Raw genomic sequence first — 20,915 nt, forward strand, 5'->3', positions numbered from 1 at the left:
ATACACACACACACATTTAAAGCCCAACATAAAGGCTTTATTAATAATGTCTGTAAACAGTACCAATTTGATTACACTAGATGTAGTGTTATAATAAACTGTTTAATGGGACTGATGTGTAAAGCTGTTCAATTATTTGATGTTTACACCCCAGGGAAAGTCTTGTGTTCAGCAATATCTAAAGATAATGTTACTATAACAACATTTTTACTGTTCTTTAAAAAAGCATTGCAATAGTGTGTTTGGATATGCATCAATCTAATCTTGCATTCAGTGAATTAAACTGACTAATTAAGTGTCAAAAAAGAAAGAAAGAAAGAAAGAAAGAAAGAAAGAGAAAGAAAGGCTTTATTATACACCTTATAACATCTGTAATATTTACTACTTATAATAGTAATATGAAAAAAAAAACTCCGTACTAAGTGATAAATTCACAGGTGTTCATCTTGTTCTTCTGCAGACGTGAAATACAGGAGTGAGGATGTAGCTTTTGGTAGAGTTCTTGCCTAGCTTGCCTAGCACCAAAACAACAACAACAACAAGAAAAACCACACATATTGGCTCTCTTAGATACATTTTTATTACTGTGATAAAATACCATGATGAAGGCAACTTATGGAAGAATGGGTTGACTTGGGGCTTACGGTGACAGAAGGGTAACAGTCCATGAAGTAGCAGGCAGCAGATAATGGGAACAGCAGAGAGCTCACATCTTTATCCACAAACAGGAAGCTGAGAGCTAACTTGAAATGTCATCAGTTCTTTGGAACCTCAAAGCTGGCTCCCAATTACATAACTTCCTCCAGCAAGACCACACCTCCTAATAATCCCAGTTATCAAGACTTATGGGGGACATCTTGTTAAAACTCTACAATGGTATACCACAGTAGCACTTCCTTGTAATTCCAGCACTCAGAAGGTAGAAACAGGAAGGTCAGAACTCAAGGTCCTTGGTTACATGAGACCCTGGCTCAAAACAAAACAAATTGGCTCCAGGAACTGACCTAGCACTGAACATCTGATCACTTTTAAGCAACCAAATACTTTCATCCACGCTGGTCAGGGTTTGTCAAGCAGTGGTTCAAATGCTGTTCCAACTAAAGTGCGCTAATGACATTTGTTAAAGAGAAACATGACGACATTCAAGTACAAGTTACAGAAGACCATAAATCAATCTCATTTCAAAAGTTTGCCTCACAATCACCTTTGCTATGCTTTCTGACCACAATCTTTTAGAGCTTTGTAAGACACATCTAGTATTTTAAATGCAAGAAAGAAGAAAGGTAAAAAGCAAGAGCCAACTCCACAGCATTATCCTCTGACCTCTGCTCAACTGTAAGGGCATGTGCATATCCACACACAATAATCAAATTGGTGCTGTTTACAGACATTATTAATAAAGCCTTTATGTTGGGCTTTAAATGTGTGTGTGTGTATATGTGTGTATGTATGTATGTGTGTGTATATATATATATATGTGTGTGTGTGTATATGTGTGTGTGTATGCACATACACATATATACACATATATAAATATACACACATATATATACACACACATAATATATGTACACATAGACATATGTATGTATGTGTGTATATATGTACACACACACACACACACACACACACACACACACACGAACATTTTTTTCCTGAGTCTGTCAGGCTTTTTGTTGAAGATTTTCTTGGGTTAACCAATTACTGTTGTTACTTTGTATACATCTAAGTAAACTATGTAAATGTAGTGTTTTGAGTCAAGGTCTCACTTTGTAACTCTGGCTCTTCTGGAATTCACTATGTAGGTCAGGCTGACCTCAAACTAAAAGAGATCCACCTGCATCTGTCTCTCAATGTTAGAATTATAGGCATATGACATCATGTCCAGCTATTAGCATTTTTAAAATAATTGTTTATGTGTAAGTATGTATTTATGGGAACGTGTGGGTGCTCTTTGAAGCCATAAAAGGATGTTGGAGCTTCTGGAACTGGAGTTGCAGGCTCATTGTGAACCACCTGTTAGTGCTGGGAACCAAATTTGGGTGCTCTGGAAGGTCATTGGTGCTCTTAACTGCTGAGCAATCTCTCCAGCTTTGTGATATATATTTTCATAAGCAACACACAAATTCATATATATGTGTATACACACATATATGTTAATATCTTATGGAAGACAGTTACAGATGTTATGGGCTTTCCGTCCAGAGTTTGTACATAAGTGGCATCCTCAGCTCACAGGCATGTACCTTGCTTCCTCTCTGTCATTACTGAGTAAAGGATCCTGGAAATGCTTATATATTTAAACATTTTGATATTTATTTATTTATTTGGTGGGGGGCTGGGTGTGCCATGCTGCTTGTGTGGAGATCAAAGAACAACTTTTGGGAGTTGGGCCTCCCTTCCACTGTGTGGGTTGTGGGGATCCAGCTCAGGTTGTCAATCTTGGTGACAGTACGTAGTGAGCCATCTTGCTGGTCCTAGTAGCTAGATTCTATTGTATGGATGTACTTTAATTATTTAAAAGTATTTTGTGGAAGTAGTGATGTACATACTTACAGGAAAATATAAAGTTTTAAGCCAGCCTAGGTCATATGAGACTCCCTCCATTTTTCCTGATTCACTCTTAGCCATTGAGCCATCTTTCCAGACCCCACCCCCTCTCTCTTTAAAAATAAAAAATGGATAAAAACTCTTTTACAAGGATATTTTGTGTGCTCATTTATTTAGGCCTCATGTATTTCAATAAATGTATCTTTTTTTTTTCAAAATCATATGATATTTGTTAGGTGTACCTCTGGGTATGTAGTTTTGCTGTCTTCCCTATAATTGGTGAGTGTAGAATATAGGGTTTGAACTTTATTATTTATTTAATTTTGATTATTTTTAGATGAATTCTTGTTGTGTTGTCTAGAGTGATTTTCCAGTTTTTCGAATTACAGTCTTCTACCTCTTTCCGTCATCTGGAATTACAGGCTGTGGGGTATTTATTTGTGTGTATGTGGATATGTATGCATGAGGGTATACATGTACTGTGGTGCATGTTTGGCGGTCAGAGGACAGCTTCCCAGAGTTGCCTTTTCTCTTCCTACTGTGTGAGTCTTAGGATTGGCAGGCTTGGAGGGAAGGGGTTTTAACCGAAGAGTCATCTAGCCAGCCCTCAATTACTTATTTTTGAGACAGGATTGCATTATGTCGCCCATGTATGTATGCTTGTTTGTACGTGTGGATATGTGAGTGTGTGCATGCTTGTGTGTGAGTTTGAGTCCCCGTGTACATGCATGGAGGCCAGAAGAGGGCTTCTGGTATCCTCTGTCACTCTGCTTCTTCCTTTGAAGCAGGTTCTGCTTTCTCCTTTGGAGCTGAGGCTGCAGATGCTTGTGGACATGCCTGGCTTGTTATGTGGGGCTGGGATCAGAACTTTGGTCCTCATGATTATGAATCAAGTACTCTTAACTGCTGAGCTACTTCTTTTTTTTTTCTTCCAAAGATTTATTTATTATTATATGTAAGTACACAGTAGCTGTCTTCAGACATACCAGAAGAGGGTGTCAGATCTCTGTTATGGATGGTTATGAGCCACCATGTGGTTGCTGAGATTTGAACTCAGGAAGAGCAGTCAGTGCTCTTAACCGGTGTGCCATCTCTTCTTCATTATTATTGTTCATCAAGTATGCTTTATTGTCTCATGATGTTTTCATGTAGATTTTAGAAACATCTTGGCCACTTGTGGTTAGGACAGTATACCTAAGCTGTCATTCAGCATGAAGAGAATTGGGAGCTTTTATAATGTCCTCCAACTGTGGCCATACCGCCTCCCTCATCCAAACTGTGGCCATACCTCCTCCCTCATCCAAACTGTGGCCATACCTCCTCCCTTATCCAAACTGTGGCCATACCTCCTCCCTCATCCAAACTGTGGCCATACCTCCTCCCTCATCCAAACTGTGGCCATACCGCCTCCCTCATCCAAACTGCGGCCATACCGCCTCCCTCAGTGTTGAAGGTGGAACCCAGGGCCTGTGTGTGCTTGACTGCCTTTCTGGGATTGAACTACATTTTCAGCCCCAACTTTTTTTTTATTTAGAACCTAATTTGTCTCAATAAGATTTTACAGTTTTCTGTGTGAGGTGTTATATATCTTCAAGCTTTTGTCATTTTTTTTTGGTGTGATTGTAAATCATGTCATTTTAATTTTCTTTTTAAATTTTAAAATTGTGTGTGTGTGTGTGTGTGTGTGTGTGTGTGTGGTGGGTGGGTAGAAATCAGAGATGAATTTTCAATTTTTTACCATGTGGGAACTGAGGATTGAACTCAGGTTTTTTAATTTGGTAGCAAGTGCCTGCTGAGCCTAAATTTCATTTTCATTTTTGAATGGTTGCCCGCAGTAGTAAATTCCGTTGATCTTCCCCCTCTTTCTCTTTCTTCCTTTTGTAGTCACCCAGGACTACAGCGTTTACCCTGCGGGGTGAGGGTGGATTGATTTATCTATTTATAAATAAAAACCTGGTCTCATATAGGCCATGTTATCCTAAGTGCTGGGATTACAGATGCAAATCAGCACACCTGCCTGGGAAAGTTGTTGTAGACTGATGTCAGAATGTGATAAGGCATGGGGATTTATGGTCAGCATTATTGCAGTGTGGGCCTCTCAGTCTGGGCATCTAGGGCAGAGATGGAAAGGTGAAACAAGTTGGAGCTGAGCTTTGATGAACTTTGTGTGCCGTGCTGACTCACACGGAAGTTCCCAGGGAGTGTTGGCAGGGTTAGGTTGGTCTTCGAGGAAGATGACTTGTGCCTCTGAACTGGCTGGGTTAGGGAGTTGGACTGAGCCATTAGTTAAGAGGCTTTTGCTGGGGACTAGGTGAGGATGGGGAGAATTTAAGTTAGCAGCTGGCACACAGTGGGGCAGGGGAGAGATAAGTCGTTTGTAGGTGAGATGATAGGACTGAGTGAGGTACAGGATGAATCTGTAGGTTTCAGAACTCAGGGTGGATGATGACACAATGGCTCTAAACCCTAGGACTGAGGGAGCCTAAGCAAGGCCCCAAGTAAGGCATCTCTAGCACTTTGAGGGAAAGAAAAGTGAAAAGGAGGCGTTTGGGGACTTAAGTTTTAGATTTGGATTTGCATTTGCATTGATTTTGGAATAGGAAATATGAATCTGAAACATGGAACCTAGCGTGGAGCTGAGGCTTGAACAGTAAATAAAAGAAGTAGTGGATGAAGCCATAGAGGGAATGGGGCCTACCTATAGGGGCTTCAAGGAATCCCTATCTTGGGCTGCTGCAAGGAGAGAGAGAGGAAATGATTTCAGGGAAGGAGCTTTACATTTTCGCTTTTTACTCTCTTGAGGTAGATGGTTTTGTTTTTTGTTTTGGTTTGGTTTTTTAATTGAGAGAGCTATATAACTTTGTGGTATTGTAATTTTGGATGAGCATAGCAAAATGTCTTAGACACTAAAGCACAGATTACATATCTGCAATGTTATATCACTTGTAGTACTTGAAGAGTACTATAACTTAGATTTTTACTACTGGTTTTTATTGATTATCACATGCTTTATCTGTTGCATTTTAGACCCATTAGCCTGAGTAACATATTCATGATGAACCTTTGTCGTTGTATTTTTATTATAAAGAATTATATCAAGGGCCAGTGAAATGGCTTGGTAGGTAATAAACTGCTTGCCATGTAAGCCTGATGACTTGAGTTCTATATCTGGAATCCATGGTGGATGGAGAGAACTGTTCCCCAAAGTTTCCTCGACCTCCTCTGTACACACCATGGCATGAGCACCCCTGAGCGCATGCACAAGTGCACGCATGCACACACATGTGATAATACATATGTTGAGGTTTAGTCTGTTGCTATGTATTGTAATGCTAAATACTGGCCCCCAAGATCTGGTTGCCTCAGGGTTACACCAGGGCATGTTATGTAATCTTGATTACAATATTATGAAGTTATTTCTGATTGGTCAGTAAATATACATATTCATGCTTATAACTTGGCAGAAGAGAGGTAGGCAGGGCTTCAGTTCCCAGGCTTGGGGTCTGAGGCAGAGACCACAAGGAAGAAAGAGAAGATGGAGAGAGGAGAAAACTTCATAGGGTAACTGAATCATGAAGGCCATGAGGGCTGGACAGTTGGAGTAAGAGTGACTCAGGTGGAACATGGCTTTATGACTCGGAGCTATTGACAGGGAAATAGGTAGGCAAAGCAGCCATAGAGGGTTGATATCTGCCCAGATCTACTGCTTTAAAGGTTTATTATAAATACAAAAGTTTTGTGTCTTTTATGTGAGAACTAAATGATCCAAGGTGGGGAAGAAACCCCCCTATTAATCTTAATATTTACCATAGTATACATATACTTACTAATGATAAATAAGGTAAATGTTATAAAGAATTATTTTTAAAAACTAAATTAAAGGCAAGAGTGTATATATCAATGGTAACACATGGAGTTAGCATTCACAAGATTTTGGGTTCAATCACCATCACCACTTCCAAAGGTGAAACTTGGGGATGTGGAAATAATTTTAGTATTAGTGCCAAATTCAGCCATGTAGGTGTCGCTCCCTAGGGGCCATCCACTTTGTGATTTGAGTCAGGGACTGTCACTAGGCCCTGGGGCTTGTGGCTAGGTTAGGCTGGCTGGTTGTCTAGCCCCAGAGCCCTCCTGTCTCTGCCTCCCCAGCAGTGGGACTACAGTGAGGACTGCTGTGCTGATTACTTTTATGTCAGCATGACACAAGCTGCAGTCGTTTTAGAAGTGGCACTCTCAGCTGAGAAAATGCCCCACCAGGTTGGCCTGTCTGTAAGTCTTGGAGCATTTTCTTAACTAGTGATTGATAGGGGAGGGCTCAGCCCATTGTGGGTGGTGTCATCCCTGGGCAGGTGGTCCTAGGTACATAAAAAAGCAGGCTGAGCAAGCGCTGGAGAGCAGGTCTGTAAGCCACACCCCTCCATGACCTCTGCACCATCTCCTGCTTTCAAGTCCTGGCCTTTATTTACATATCCTGACTTCCCTGGGTGATGGGCTATAAACTAAAATGAGATAAACCCTTTCTTCCCCAAGTTGATTCTTGTCATGATGTTCATCACATTTGTTTTCTTCTGAAAGACTTGACAGTGTTGTTTTGGGGAGGATTGTGCAAGGGACTCTGGGCTAGAAAAGCTGTTTAATGCTTAGAGTTTAGTGAGCTGTTCTGTGGGATGATGGAGTAGAAGAATATTGAGAACAACACAGATGTTGAAGGCTGGCCCATGAAGTTTCAGAAAGAAGTTTGAGTGTCACTTTAAGATACTATCAGGGCCATTTGATATTTTGAATTAACCATAGAAGTGGAACCTTTGCTTTATTGGACAATTGATACTGGTCAGGTGGGGCTGGAGAATCAGTGTTGATTAAGAAGAGACCTGCAGCACGGAGGCAGAATGTTCCCAAAGGGTTTCTACAGCACACAGATGCTGTAATCCAGATAGAAGGCTATTATACCTCTTGCTGGCAGCCAAACTTGGTAATCTTTTAAGTCTCTCAGGTGGTACGGTTTTGAAGTCATGAAGGGGTCATGGAAAGCAGCTGAGGCTTTGCACAGTGAATGTGCAACACCAGTTGATGTTGAAGCCCCAAGATTGAAAGAGTCATGGAAAGAAGTTATGGTTTGCTACCATGTGGTAGGCCAGTCCCAAAAGAGAGCCCGGGAGAGGTAATGGTGAAGGTGCAGCCTAGATGCCAGTACCGTGGGATGACCACCAAGGACAGCACCAGGTGGGATGACCACCAAGGACAGCACCAGGTATGAAGTGGAGCCTGCCTGAGACTAGAAGACACATGTGCTGTGACAAGGCCTTTGGAGCCTAGACGACTGTGATTGCCAGAGGCTGACACTGAGCTTTACACTGCGGACTTTGGTTCTGCTTTGATCTGGTTGTGACTGTGCCTGGCTCTTTCCTCTTGGAATAAGAAAGTATGCTGCTTATTTTTTAATTTGCAGGAGTCCAGGGTTAAAAAAAATTAAAGACTTCGGAGTTCCAGAGAGACTTTAGAGTGTCACTGAGATTTTGGACATTTTAGAGACTTGGAATATTTTATATCTTTAATTATATGCACTAAACTCTGATACACCCTATTTTATAAAAATTATACCACTAGATTTAACATCAATCTGTTAATAGTAGATTATTTCAATACCCTGCTTTCTGTAATAGATAGATTAATCTGAATAAAATAGAGAGACATGAAAATTAATTGATATCACACATCAAATGGACTTAACAGAGGTCTACATAATATTCTACCAGAACACCAAAGAACACGGTTCTGAGAACACACAGAGCTTTTCTAAAGCAGGCCACACCTTGAGGCACAAAACCAGCCTTTACAAGTTCAAAAAGATTGCAATCACTCCAGTTATTCTGACCACGATGCAGTAAAACTTAAAACACACAGCAGTCAAATCTCTGGTAAATACAAAAACTCCTTGTATTTGAGAATAAGTAACTCATTACTGAATGATGAATGGGTCAAAGGAGAAATCAAGAAAGAAATATTTAGTTAGTTCTAAGTGCCCACATTAAAAAAAAAAATCAGAAAAAGCACTAATTGATGGCTTAATGTGGCAACTCAGAAATTAGGAAATGCTTTGCACATATTAGACTATTAAAAAAGAAGATTTGAGGGGGCATTTAAAACTAGGAGATCACAACCCACAAAATCAACTGACTAGGACTCATGGGCACTTTCAGAGATCAGGGAACTTGCGAGAGTCTGACTTAGAGTCTTTGCATACATGTTACAGCTGAATACCTTGGTGTTCTTGCGGGAACCCTAGCAGTGGGAGGTTGGGTTGTCAATGGCTTTTTGTCTACTTGTGGGACCTTTTTCCTGCTACTGGGTTAACTTCTCTAATGTTAATGTGATTGTGTGTGCCTGTTCTTACTGTATCATGTTGTGCCGAGTTTGTGTTTGGTTGATGTCTCTGGGAGGCCTGCTCTTTTCTGAGACAGGGGGTGGGCCTGCTGTAGAAGGGAGAGAGGGGAACCAGTGGTTGGGGTATACTATCTGAGAAAAAAATTAAAAAAAAATAATGTTTGTAAAACTGGAAAAAAGAAATTAGGAAAAATGAAAACTAAATCTAAACCCAGTTGGTGGCAAGAAATAATACTCGGAACAGAAATAAATGAAATATAAACAAAGAAAATAATACAAAAAAAATCAATTATTCTGAGAATTGGTGCTTTGAGAAGATATGGCCAACAGACCTTTGGCTCAACTAGCCAAAATAAAGAGAGAGGACCCAAATGAACAGAATCAGAAATGAACAGGAAAACATTACAACAAATACCAGAAACATAAGAATTTTAGAGGTAGCCGGAAAGTGGTGGTGCACACCTTTAATCCCAGCACTTGGGAGGCCGAGGCAGGTGAATTTCTGAGTTTGAGGCCAGGACAGCTAGGACTACGCAGAGAAACCCTGTCTCGAAAAACCAAATAAAGAAAAAAAGGAAGGAAGGAAGGAAGAAAGAAAGAAAATTTTTGAGGTAATACTTTAAAAACCTCTAACACATTAAAATTGGAGAGCCTTGAAAAAGTGAATGAATTTCTAGATTCAGCCAAAATTAAACCAAAAATTAGCCAACAACCTGAACAGACCCGCTGTACACATGAGAAGATTGGAATAGGAATACAGAGCCTACCAGATAAAAGAATGTTCAGGGCTAGATGGAGTCCCAGAAGAATTCTTCCAGACATTCAGAGAAGTTCTACAGTCAATCTTCTGAAATTATTTAAAAAAAAAAAAAAGGCAAAAAACAAAACCCCAAAACAAAGCAGAAGGAGCATCCCCTAAACTCTTTCTGTAAAGCCATTAAAAAAGGGGAGGGAAGAGACAGGCCCCAGTGGTGTCCCCAGTAGACCTGGATGTGGGTAGCTGGTAGTTATTACTCCTGAACATGCTGGTGAGGTGTTTTGAGGAAATCAGAAATAGTGCTGAAAATGAAAAAGCTTTCTCTTCACCCATGAAAGGTGAATTTAATTTTACTTCTACAATTGAGGGTGCCATCTGCTGACTTAGACATCAGAACTGCAGATTCTCTGCCCTTCAGGTTCTGGGATTGGATCTAGTGTTACAACTTGAGATGCCTCTGACAGGCAGTCCTTGCTCAAGAGCTCCCCCTCTGCCAAAGCCCTTACCCAGTTCTGCTTGTTTCTTATCACACCCTCCTCTTGGAGTGTTACAGCCAACCTGGACCCCAAACTCTTGACTTAGCAAATGCTTCCCAAAAGCTAGCGCTGGGGCTGTGGCTGTGGCTGTGGCTGGGGCTGTGGCTGTGGCTGGGGCTGTGGCTGGGGCTCAGGATCAGGATCAGTGACGTGCTTGTTGTATAACCAAAGCTTGCTGAGTTTAGACCCAGAACCAACAGAAAGCTGGGTGTGAAGGTACACACCTGTAAGCAGTGCTGGAGAGAGGATGTAAAGATAGGTGGGCACAGGGCACATTGGCCACGGGAGCTCTTAAGCAAGGATTGCCTGGGAAGGGGCCCATGTTGGATTGAAATGCTTGGACCTTTAAACCTTAAAAAATTTGGACTGTTCTGGGAAAGGCATGTTGTGATAGTACAGTCCCTGAAGGACAAAATATGGACCACGTGTACTGCTATCACTGACAGCATCCTTCCTTGAGCAGGGAATTAGCATGTCTTCCTGTCTTTCTTAAGAATGGGAAAATATTTCCTAGATGTCATTCACAGACTTGTCTCACATCTAAGTATTAGATTACATGCTATGACAAAGATTAGCAATTATTCTTTATAACAATTACCAACTTTTCTAGGATAGACAATCCTGAGCTTTGAGGCATCTGTTACACATTTTGAATAGTTGCTAAATTTCTCTGCCCTCCTCTATATGTAGATATAAGCTTGTTACTTTTGGCTAATGAATATATGTAGAGTTTTCATGTTTGACTTAGGAGAAGGTGTGCTCTTTGTTTCCTTTTCCTCCTTGTGCTGGTTGGAATGAGTCTGCTTAACCATAGGAGCCTGAGGAATCATGGTGAATTTTTAGGTAGAAGCCAAGTGTTGGGGATGACAGAAGAAGGCTACAGAGCATCGGGCTACTGATAATTTATGTGATTACCTTACATGATTTTGTTAGATGTATTAGAACTTAACCTTAAGTGAGTGTGTATTTCTGGTTATTGGGACACAAGGGACACAAGGAAACAGGGTTGTTTAAACTAACAACCCTGGGGTGCAGTAGATGTGGACAGGGACAGGGTCCATAGAGATCTATATTATACAAATGCAGTAGAAAAGAAGGAAGAAGATTGAGGGAATTGGGAGGTCAGATTTTTTTTTTTTCGGTTTTTTGAGACAGGGTTTCTCTGTGTCGACCTGGCTGTCCTGGAACTCACTCTGTAGACCAGGCGCTGGCCTCGAACTCAGAAATCTGCCTGCCTCTGCCTCCCAAGTGCTGGGATTAAAGGTGTGCGCCACCACGTCCAGCTAGGGAGATCAGATTTTTATTATGGTCTGTACAAGAACTCTTAAGTAAGTAAATGGGCTAGAAATGTGTGGCTGTTGATTAGTGAAAAGATGTCATGGTTCAGTACATTGGTAGTCTCTGTGGGAAGATGACTCACTGAAAGGGAGGAAGTAGGCTGGAAGAGATAGAGACAGTGATCAGGTAGGAAGCTTAAAATTAAAATTTTGTTGGAAATACAGTTAGGAATACTAGCAAAGGCCAGATGAATGGATGGTTAAGGTATGGCAAAGGAAAAGATTGTTAATGGTGAGGTTAAGGAATGGAGAAGCTGTTAGGCAGGGTGGCACCAACCTGTAATGTCAGCATTAGGGAGATAGAAGCAGGCATTTAAGGCCATTCTCTGCTACTTAGCAAGTTGAGGCCAAGTTGGACCACATGAGACATTTTCTCAAAAATAAATCTCCTTAAACAAAAGAGGCTGGGTTTTTGGATAGATCCTCCTAGATGTTAATGTAAATAAATGGAAGACCAAGGATGGCTTGCTAATATCCTCATTGTCTGAAGAAGGGCTATGCAGTGTTGGCTGCTGACTCTGAAATAAGTGCTCATTACTGACAGATAGTGCATCTTATAGCCTGGTGGCTGACTCAATGGGATGGAAGTGAGGAAGGAAGTAGCACCTTTATTGTATATTATGTTCTAAGTAGCCAGAGATACTTGACACAAAAACAGAAAAAAGTAAGTTGAGAAAATGTATCTTATAGAAAATACACACATGGAAAGGTGTCCTTTCCATAAAAGAGGTATTAAACATTAACCTGAGAAAAAAAGTTAGCAAATTGGGCTTTGGCAAATGAATATAGTCAAATTTCATTTTTATTTTATTTTGTTTTATGAATATGACTGTTTGGCTTGTTGTAACATGTATGTTCCTGGTGCCTGTGGAAGTCAGCTGGAGTTACAGATGGTGTTGCCATGTGGGTGCTGAGAGTTGAGCCCAGGTCTTCTGGAAGAGCAGTTAGTACTCTTAACCACTGAGCCATCTCTCTAGTTCCTTTTGTAGAATTTTCATTAATTTACAAAGGAGAAAGTATAAGTGATAAAACCATGAGAAGATAGACCGGCACTAGAATTAGTGGAGTCAGAATGTTAATGATATGTCAGATACACCTTACATGAGGAAGTTGCAAAATTATGAAAATCCAGGCACTCCACTGAGTTATAAATCTAGACTCTGTTGCATACTGCTATGGTAAGGTAGCAAGTGGCCATTGAGTTCAGAAGTGAGTCTGGATGGGTCTTCTGGGGTTGTGGAGCACCACAGACTGCTGTCTTCTGCGTTGCAGTTTCACCTATATTTCCTTGGAACTACTTAGCTTTGCAACCAAGAGTTAAAAAACTTTATAAAGTATTTATGGTTTTAAGTTATTTATTATATTTTATTTTATTTTTTGAGACATAGTCTCACTCTATACCCTAGGCTGGCCTGGAACTGTCTAGGTAGCTCAGGCTGGTGAGCTACCTCTTGCTATAGACTTCTAAAATTTCAGATTGCAGGCATGAGCCAGACCACACCTGACTTTTGTAGCCATTTTTTCTGATATGAAGTGTAACTTTGCTTTCATAATTAAAATGTTTTAGTTGTTTTGTTATTGTTTATCCATCTTGCTTTGAATGTATCCTTTTGTGTGGGTGGCAAATACATAACCACAGGCTTTTCCACAGGCACCCTACCCTAGGTCCAAAAATGACTCTGAGACTTCTTATATATGAATGAATGCCTAGGCCAATAGCTTTGGCTGGTTTCCACAGGTTCAGTTATCCCATTTAAACTAGTCTAAGTCATGCCATGAGGCTACATACCTCTCCTTCAGTTTCATGTGACTGTCTTCCTCAGAGTTGTGTAATGTCCTATCCTCTGTTGCTGCTCCCCAACCCCCATCCTTGCATCATAGTCCATCTGTCCTTGTCTCCCCCCACTTACTCGCACAACGGACTCTAGTCTAGAAATCCTCTCTGTGCTGGAACTTCCACCTCCCTTCTTCCTGTCTAAGCTAATAGACCAACAGCATGTTACTGACAGGTGATGCTTCCATACATTGCACATGAGATTCTCCCTACACACTTATTTCATCCAGTGTGAATGTAACTGTCCAGTCATGTTCTCCTAGTTGTAGTACAATCAGTCTGATTAATTTCTTTGTCTTTACAACCAAGAAAGATAATACTGTATGAAATTTTGACTAACATTTTTTTTATTTAAATTACAGACTAACTGGGTCTTCTGGATTTGTAACAGATGGACCTGGGAATTATAAATATAAGACGAAGTGCACATGGCTCATTGAAGGACAGTAAGTTATAATGGTTGACTTTATTTTAATTTCTTATAAGAGCTCAGTATAGCACAAAGTACTTACATGTGTGTTATTGCTATTTCTTGAGACAGGACCTTTCTGACTGAGTAACTCAGGCTGACCTTGAATGTTGATATGCTACCTCTGCTTCCCAAGTGCTAGGATTGTAGGTGTGAACCACCATGCCCTGCTGCTAAAATATCTTTCATTGATCCTTTTTACTTTGATAGTGGTCCTACTTTTTAAAATTTACTTTTTGGGGGACCAGAGAGATGGCTCAGTGGGTAAAGTGCTTGCTGAACAAGCCTGGTTATGTGAGTTAATCCCTGGCTCCCACAGTGGAAGAGTGACTCCTGGAAGTTGGAAGTTGTCCTCTGACTTCCACACATGTGCGTGCATACATATACAAATAATAAAATAAAAAATTAAAAGGAAATTTTCTTTTTTGGGTGCTGGGGATTGAACCTATGACTTCACTAAGCAAGTGCTCTATTGTTAAATACCCCTTTAATTTGTGGGTTTTTTTTTTTTTTTAGGTTCCAAGTTGACTTAATGTTATAAATGAAAGATATATACCAGAAATTTGCATATTTCCAAGTTTAAAAAAACTCAGTTAAAATCTTTTTAATAGTTTGCTTAAATCTTTATATAATAATGCTATTGTGTCATTTTTTAAAATATTGATTTTTATTATCAGCAAAACAATAAATGAGCCATCAGAATAACCACTGTAGCCTTTTTCCCTGGCCACCTGTCCTTCCATCTGTCCATCTTCTCTTTTTCTCCTTCTTTGTGTCTGTCATTTAAGGCAAAGCATTTTAGTCTCTGAACAAAACTTTGAAATTTCCAAGTAACTCTTGTTTATTTTTTGTGTCTCATACTCAACCCAAGAAATATTGTTTACTAACTCATTTAAAAGCAGCAATTATAACCTACTACATGTTGGCAGAAAAGCCTATTTGTTTTTATTGAGACAGGATCACACTGGTAAGCACTGCCTGGCATGGTGTTCACTGTGTAGACCAGGCTGGCTTTGTCCTCCTATGTCTGTCTCTCCCTTCTGAGCGATTGTGTTACAGGCATGTACCAACACACCCATTTTGGGGGTTGGGGTACTGGGGTCAACCCAGAGTTGCATGGATGCTAGGCACGTGCTCCACCAACTTAGCTATATCCCTGGTCATAAATGTCATAAGGAAAAACCTCCTTATAGTTAAAGAAATTTTGAGAATTGCATTGTTTAAGATTTCACAGATCTCCTTGTTATCTGTCAGTAACTGATCTTTTTTGATATTTTGTTTTGTTTTTAAAAATATGTGGTATGTAAGCAAATTTAAATATGAATAGGAGAGTTCTAAATGAAAGGGAAAAGTTAAATATTTGGGAGAAAAATTGATAGGTTTATCTATTATGGAAATTTTCAGAGATTTTTGTCCAGATGCTTAGCATAGTAAACTTTGAAAATGGAGCTGGAAGGTCTGAGGTAGTCATCTAAAGCTAGCAGTTGTAGAGGGTGTTGGAGTGTAGAGTCAGGAGTTATGGATATAGTTGTTGAAATTACCCAGGCGTCATGTGAAGTGATGAGGGGCCATTACTGTGTCTCTCTGCAGGACTTGTTAGTTTCCTTTGGATTTAGTCTAAGTCAGAGTTGATACATAGTTTACTTAGGACATGGCTTTTTGGTACAGTGCTGTGAAAAGGCAGAGAAGAAGGTAAATTTAGAAAATGAAGTGATGTGTTATGAAATCTTAAGTAAGATGAGTAAGGAAAGACCCACGTGGGGACACTGAGGGGCTAGAAGTGGGGACACTGAGGGGCTCCTGTTCTGAATGTTAAAAGCAGGGCTGGAAACATTCTTCGAAGGCCCCTGAAGTCAGAGCCCTTGTTTCTTTTGTTTCCCAGGACATTTTTAATATTCCCTTACACATAGAAAATACTAACTAGATCTCTGACAAATGCAGGAAAGCTGCTAAAATATCTTTATATATTATGTTTATAATATCTTTATTTATATATATGTTTATATTTATATATATTTATATTGTATATTTTTCTCCTTATAAATAATTTAAAGTCTGTTTTAGTAGTTAATGTTATGATTATTATAAATTAATTATTTTTATAGGCCAAATAGAATAATGAGACTTCGCTTCAACCATTTTGCTACAGAATGTAGCTGGGACCATTTATATGTTTATGATGGGGACTCAATCTACGCACCTCTGATTGCTGCCTTTAGGTAAGCCCAGTCACATCTCATCTCTGGATATAAGTGTGTCTCCAGGATGGAGTCCATGCTGCTTTGACTTTATTATTCAGTAACATTCATTTCATGGAATAAGGATTAGTTCTGTTCTGGTGAGCTACAGTTCACTTGGTGTCTATGTGCTGGGTCATTTCCCATGGATACTAGTATGTAGCCAAGGTTAGTCTTGAACTTCTGGTTCTCCTGCCTCCACCTTCCATGTGCTAGAAGTACAGGCTGGTGCCACTGTGCCTGACTCATTTCACATTCTGGAACTGTGAAGTTTTGATAACACTATTAAATTTACCTGCTATTTGTGATGGTGGTAAAGTTTACATTAAAAAGTTTTTGACTATATTGATAATATATCTGTGACAAATTTAAATCAGAAATGATACCTTTCTTGTTCTTGCATGTATTTCATTCCATAGGCACTTAGGAATAACTTTTTGAATAGTATATTATTCTCTCACTTTGTGTATATGTATTATTAGGAATAGGAGGAGCTTTCTGGAAGACTATTTATAAATTGGACAATGGCTTCCTGTTGAGAATGAGGAACTTACTAGTTTTGTTTTGTAAATCCCTCCCCAATACATCTGTATTAGTAATTTAATAAAATAATGCAATTTTGTCAGTTATATGGGTTGCACTGAATTTTTGCTATTTTATTTTAAGAAAATTTTTTTTGTGTGTCTACAGTGTATCTGTATGATATGTGTGCATGTGCATGTGTGTGTGTACTTCTGTGCAGTTACTCACATGCCATGGTATGCATGTAAGGTTGGAGCACAGCCTCACATGTTGGTCATTATATTCTACCTTATTAGAGATAAGTTCTTTCTGTTGTTTGCTGCAGCCTATTCCCTGGAGCTAAGGAGAGTCTCAGCCACCTGACATGGGTACTGGGAACCAAGAGCAGCAAGACCTCTTCTTAACTGCTGAGGTCTCGCTCCATCTATCTCCAGACTTCTTTCCTTCAAACATTTTACTTCCTTCACTTAATTGTATATGTGTGTGTGTGTGTGTGTGTGTGTGTGTGTGTGTAGTCCTGGATGCCTGGAATACACTATATAGACCAGGTTGGTCTTGAACTGACAGAGATCCACTTACTTCTGTCTCCCAAGAGCTGGAATTAAAGGCATTCATCACCATGCCTAGCAACTTAAATTTTCTGAAAGTTTATTGTTACTGTGTATGTGGGGGAGGGAGAGTTGGGGGTTGGCACGTGTGTGCACGTGTGGAGGTTAGAGGACAATTTTGTGGGGTCTGTTTTCTAATTCCACCTTTACAGGGGTTGCAAGGATTGGACTTGGTTTCTAGGCAAATGGCTTTGACCTGCTGAGGCATCTCACTGGCCCCTTATTTCTTTACTTTAGAAAGAAATGAACATTTTCTGTTCTTCCCTTGGTGGTAGCCACGTAGGAGGAGGGACTACTTAGTCCGCAAGGAGGCAAAGGATGAATTAGAAGACTAGTTCTCCACCCATTGCTCCTATAGCTCTCCAGCAGGCTGTGCTAAACGTTTAAAATGGCATTTGCCATGTGTTAAGCATGTATATATCTATTATTTGAAATATACCTTGCAATTTGGGAGGAGGCACCTCAAACTATAACAGAAGCACAAAAACTAAGTATGATATTATTATGATACTACTTTTTAGGAATTCATCTATTTAACTGCATTTGTTAATCAGAATTCATAGAGATCCGTTTATGTGACTGGCCTTTGAATTAGCTAGCCATAGCCATTGTAAGAATATGAGCCAACCAGTTGTACTTAAGAGTTTACTTAGACTATGTATTTGATAAATAGGCATAAAAATTTCATGTCAGCAGCAAGAATAAAACAAGTAGGCTGTAAACTGTCCTAAGCACAGGTTTGAGGGAAGGTCTGTGTATGGAATGTTGGTTAATTGAAGCGTGAACACTGGTTAGGTATTAAAACTACCTACTGTTGGGCATGGTGACACACACCTTTAGTCCCAGCTCTTTGGAGGCAGGGACATTCAGGTCTCTCTGAGTTTGAGGCCAGTCAGGTTCCCATGAGTTCCAGGCCAGGCAGAGCTACATAGACAAAATACAAAATGAAAAACAAAAACAAAAACATTAACTTATAACATATTTAAGTATTAATTTCATAAAATTATAGTGAGATTATATAAAAGACCCACCCAAAAATCTTTAAGGACTTACAATGCCAAGCACATTCTTTAGCTGGAACTACTAAGGTGATAATGTCTATCACTTTAAAAATGTGTGGTGTGGGTTTGTAGTAATGTTTCCACTGTTAAGAGCCTTTGTTGAGCCTTTGTTGTTCTTGCAGAAGAGTACCCTGATTCAATTCCTAGTACCCACATGGTAGTTTACAACTCTCCATAACTCCATTTCCAGGGCCTCTGATGCCTTCTGACCTTCACAGACACTAGGAACACACATAGAGCAGACATACATGTAAGCAAAACACTCATGCACATAAAATAAAATAAACACATCTTTTAAAAAGTGTTGTGGTGCTCAGGGTCCAGCCTGGAGCCTTGTGCATGCTGAGCAGGCATTTTACTACTGAGTTACATCGCTAGCTGAAAATTGTTTTATTTAAAAATCAGAGCACCACCTCCCTACTGTCTTAGGTCATGTGGTTTTCTCAGCATTGCCATTGTACCAGTAGAAGAATCGGCATGTTGGTGATGTGCTGAGCATCCAGAATAGAGACAGCCTAGCAACAGATGGTTCATCTAAGGTGCATGGATGAATAAAAGGAAAACCAAAAAAGGATTCATAAGATAATTTACTTTCAGTGTAAATCCTGCCTGAGTTACTGAATAGATCATTCAAGTGCTCTAACCTTCAAAACTGTGTGTGGTTGCATATACTTTTAACCCTAGCAGCTTGAGAGGCTGAGGCAAGAGGATTGCTAGGAGTTCAAGGACAGCTGGGGTTATAGACTAGACTTTAGCATCTAAAACATAAGACAAAGGTACTGTGTTAGTTTAATCTGCGTTCTATCTGGCTTTGCTGCAAGCTGTAGTTTAATTTGCTTCCAGACTATTTCATCACATTTGTCTTTTATATGTTGAAATTCTAAATAAAAACAGTTTAACAAGGTTCTATTACTAGATAAATGTGAGAACCACTGGGACAATGGTTTATATCTTTAATATCCTTCTAGCTCACTACCTTTCCTAGCTCTATAATTTTATGGAACATTCAACAGATTCATATACCGAGTATTTTATGAAGGACCTGTTGGCAGGTGTGGTCATGGTGATTGACCAGGGCACATTCTTCAGAAGAATAGTACTCTTAAGCTAGTACAGTGGTTCAGACTTATAACGTCAGCATTAAAGAACCTAATGTGGGAAGTTTGTAAGCTTAGGTTCAGCCTAGGTTACATATTGAGATTCTAGTTTTGAAAATACACTAAATAGCCAAATATTGCTAAATAGCAATCACTGTTCTTTTAAAAATTACTATTTTTAAAAAGATTTACTTATTTTATTTATATGAGTACACTATAGCTGCTTTCAGACACACCAGAACAGGATATTGGATCCCCATTACAAATGGTTGTGAGCCACCATGTGGTTGCTGGGAATTGAACTGAGAACCTCTGGAAGGAACAGTCAGTGCTCTTAACGACTGAGCTGTCTCTCCAGCCCTAAAATTACTATTTTTAAAAAGTTGGTTTATATGGGTGTTTGGTATATATCTGTTATACCATTACATGCTTGGTGCTCGGTGTCTGGAGGCTAGAAGAAGATGTTGGATATCATCAAACTGGAGTTAAAATTGGTGTGAGCTTCTGTATAGGTGCTGGGTTATTGAAACCAGGTCTTCAGGAAAAAAGCAGCTAGTGCTCTTAAGTGCCTGCCTGCCTGCCTGCCTGCCTGCCAGGTCAGTCCTCTTTTACATTGTGGACCCTTCTTTACCAGGCAAAGTGTAGACAGTGCTCAGTCCTCACCAAGATCTGATCCTTGACCTTTGAGAATCTTTCTTACTTTCTACATATTTTGGCCCTTGAGGAGCTTATAGTCTTGGGAGGAAGGGGATACACTGATTTGGGGATGACTAGGTGTGATGGTTAATCTTATGTGCTTGATTGGATTGAGAGACACCTAGAGTTCAAGATGGTAAACCTTGCTTGGTATATCTGAAAAGTTGCTAGCTAGGCTGGGGGACTATATCAGTTAATTCTCTGTGATGTAGTAAAATACTGGCATCAAATCAAATTGTAGAAGAAAGGACTTATTTGGGCTTACAGTTCCACAGGAATAGGAGTCCATGGTGCTGGAGCAGAGACAGCAGGGTAGATGTGGAAGTTGAAACTAAGAGATCACAGCTTGAACTGCAAGCAGGAGGCAGAGAGGAAGGATGCATTGGGGATGGCAGGAAGCTTTTGAAACCTTGAGCTTAACCCTAATGACTCTCCTTTTCCACCAAGGCCACACCTCCTAATTCCTCCCAAATAGCCACCAAGTGAGGGCCAAGTATTCAAATATATAAGACTTAGGGGGCACATCTCACTCAAACCACCACAGGAACCCACCTTCAGTACAGGCTGTGTTTTCATAGGCTTGAGGCCAGGATTCTGCCCGTGTGCTGCTGACTGCTATGAGCTGAGGAACTTCCCTGCTATACAATAGCTCCCTTGGATGATGGGCTAGAATTTCTGAAACCAAAATACATCTTTTTTCCCCCATAAACTTCACTGTTTATTTTTTGAAGCAGAATCTCATGTAGCCTAGGCTGGACTTAAATTCAAGAATCCAGTGATGGCCTTGAATCCACTTCCTCATGTGCCTCCTTGCCTTTTTCTTTTTT

General features: G+C 39.9%; 1 protein-coding gene across 1 annotated transcript in view; it reads left to right on the forward strand.

Moving 5' to 3' along the window:
* Atrn (attractin) overlaps nucleotides 1-20,915 on the forward strand; it is a 132,830-nt gene that overhangs the window by 16,657 nt on the left and 95,258 nt on the right. The window contains exons 2-3 of the mRNA XM_021194966.2: nucleotides 13,761-13,844; nucleotides 15,973-16,086. Coding sequence (XP_021050625.1) covers nucleotides 13,761-13,844; nucleotides 15,973-16,086 — 198 coding nt within the window. The remainder of the gene's footprint in view (nucleotides 1-13,760; nucleotides 13,845-15,972; nucleotides 16,087-20,915) is intronic.

The sequence above is a fragment of the Mus pahari genome, chromosome 3 (assembly GCF_900095145.1).
Source record: "Mus pahari chromosome 3, PAHARI_EIJ_v1.1, whole genome shotgun sequence".
NCBI lineage: Eukaryota > Metazoa > Chordata > Mammalia > Rodentia > Muridae > Mus > Mus pahari.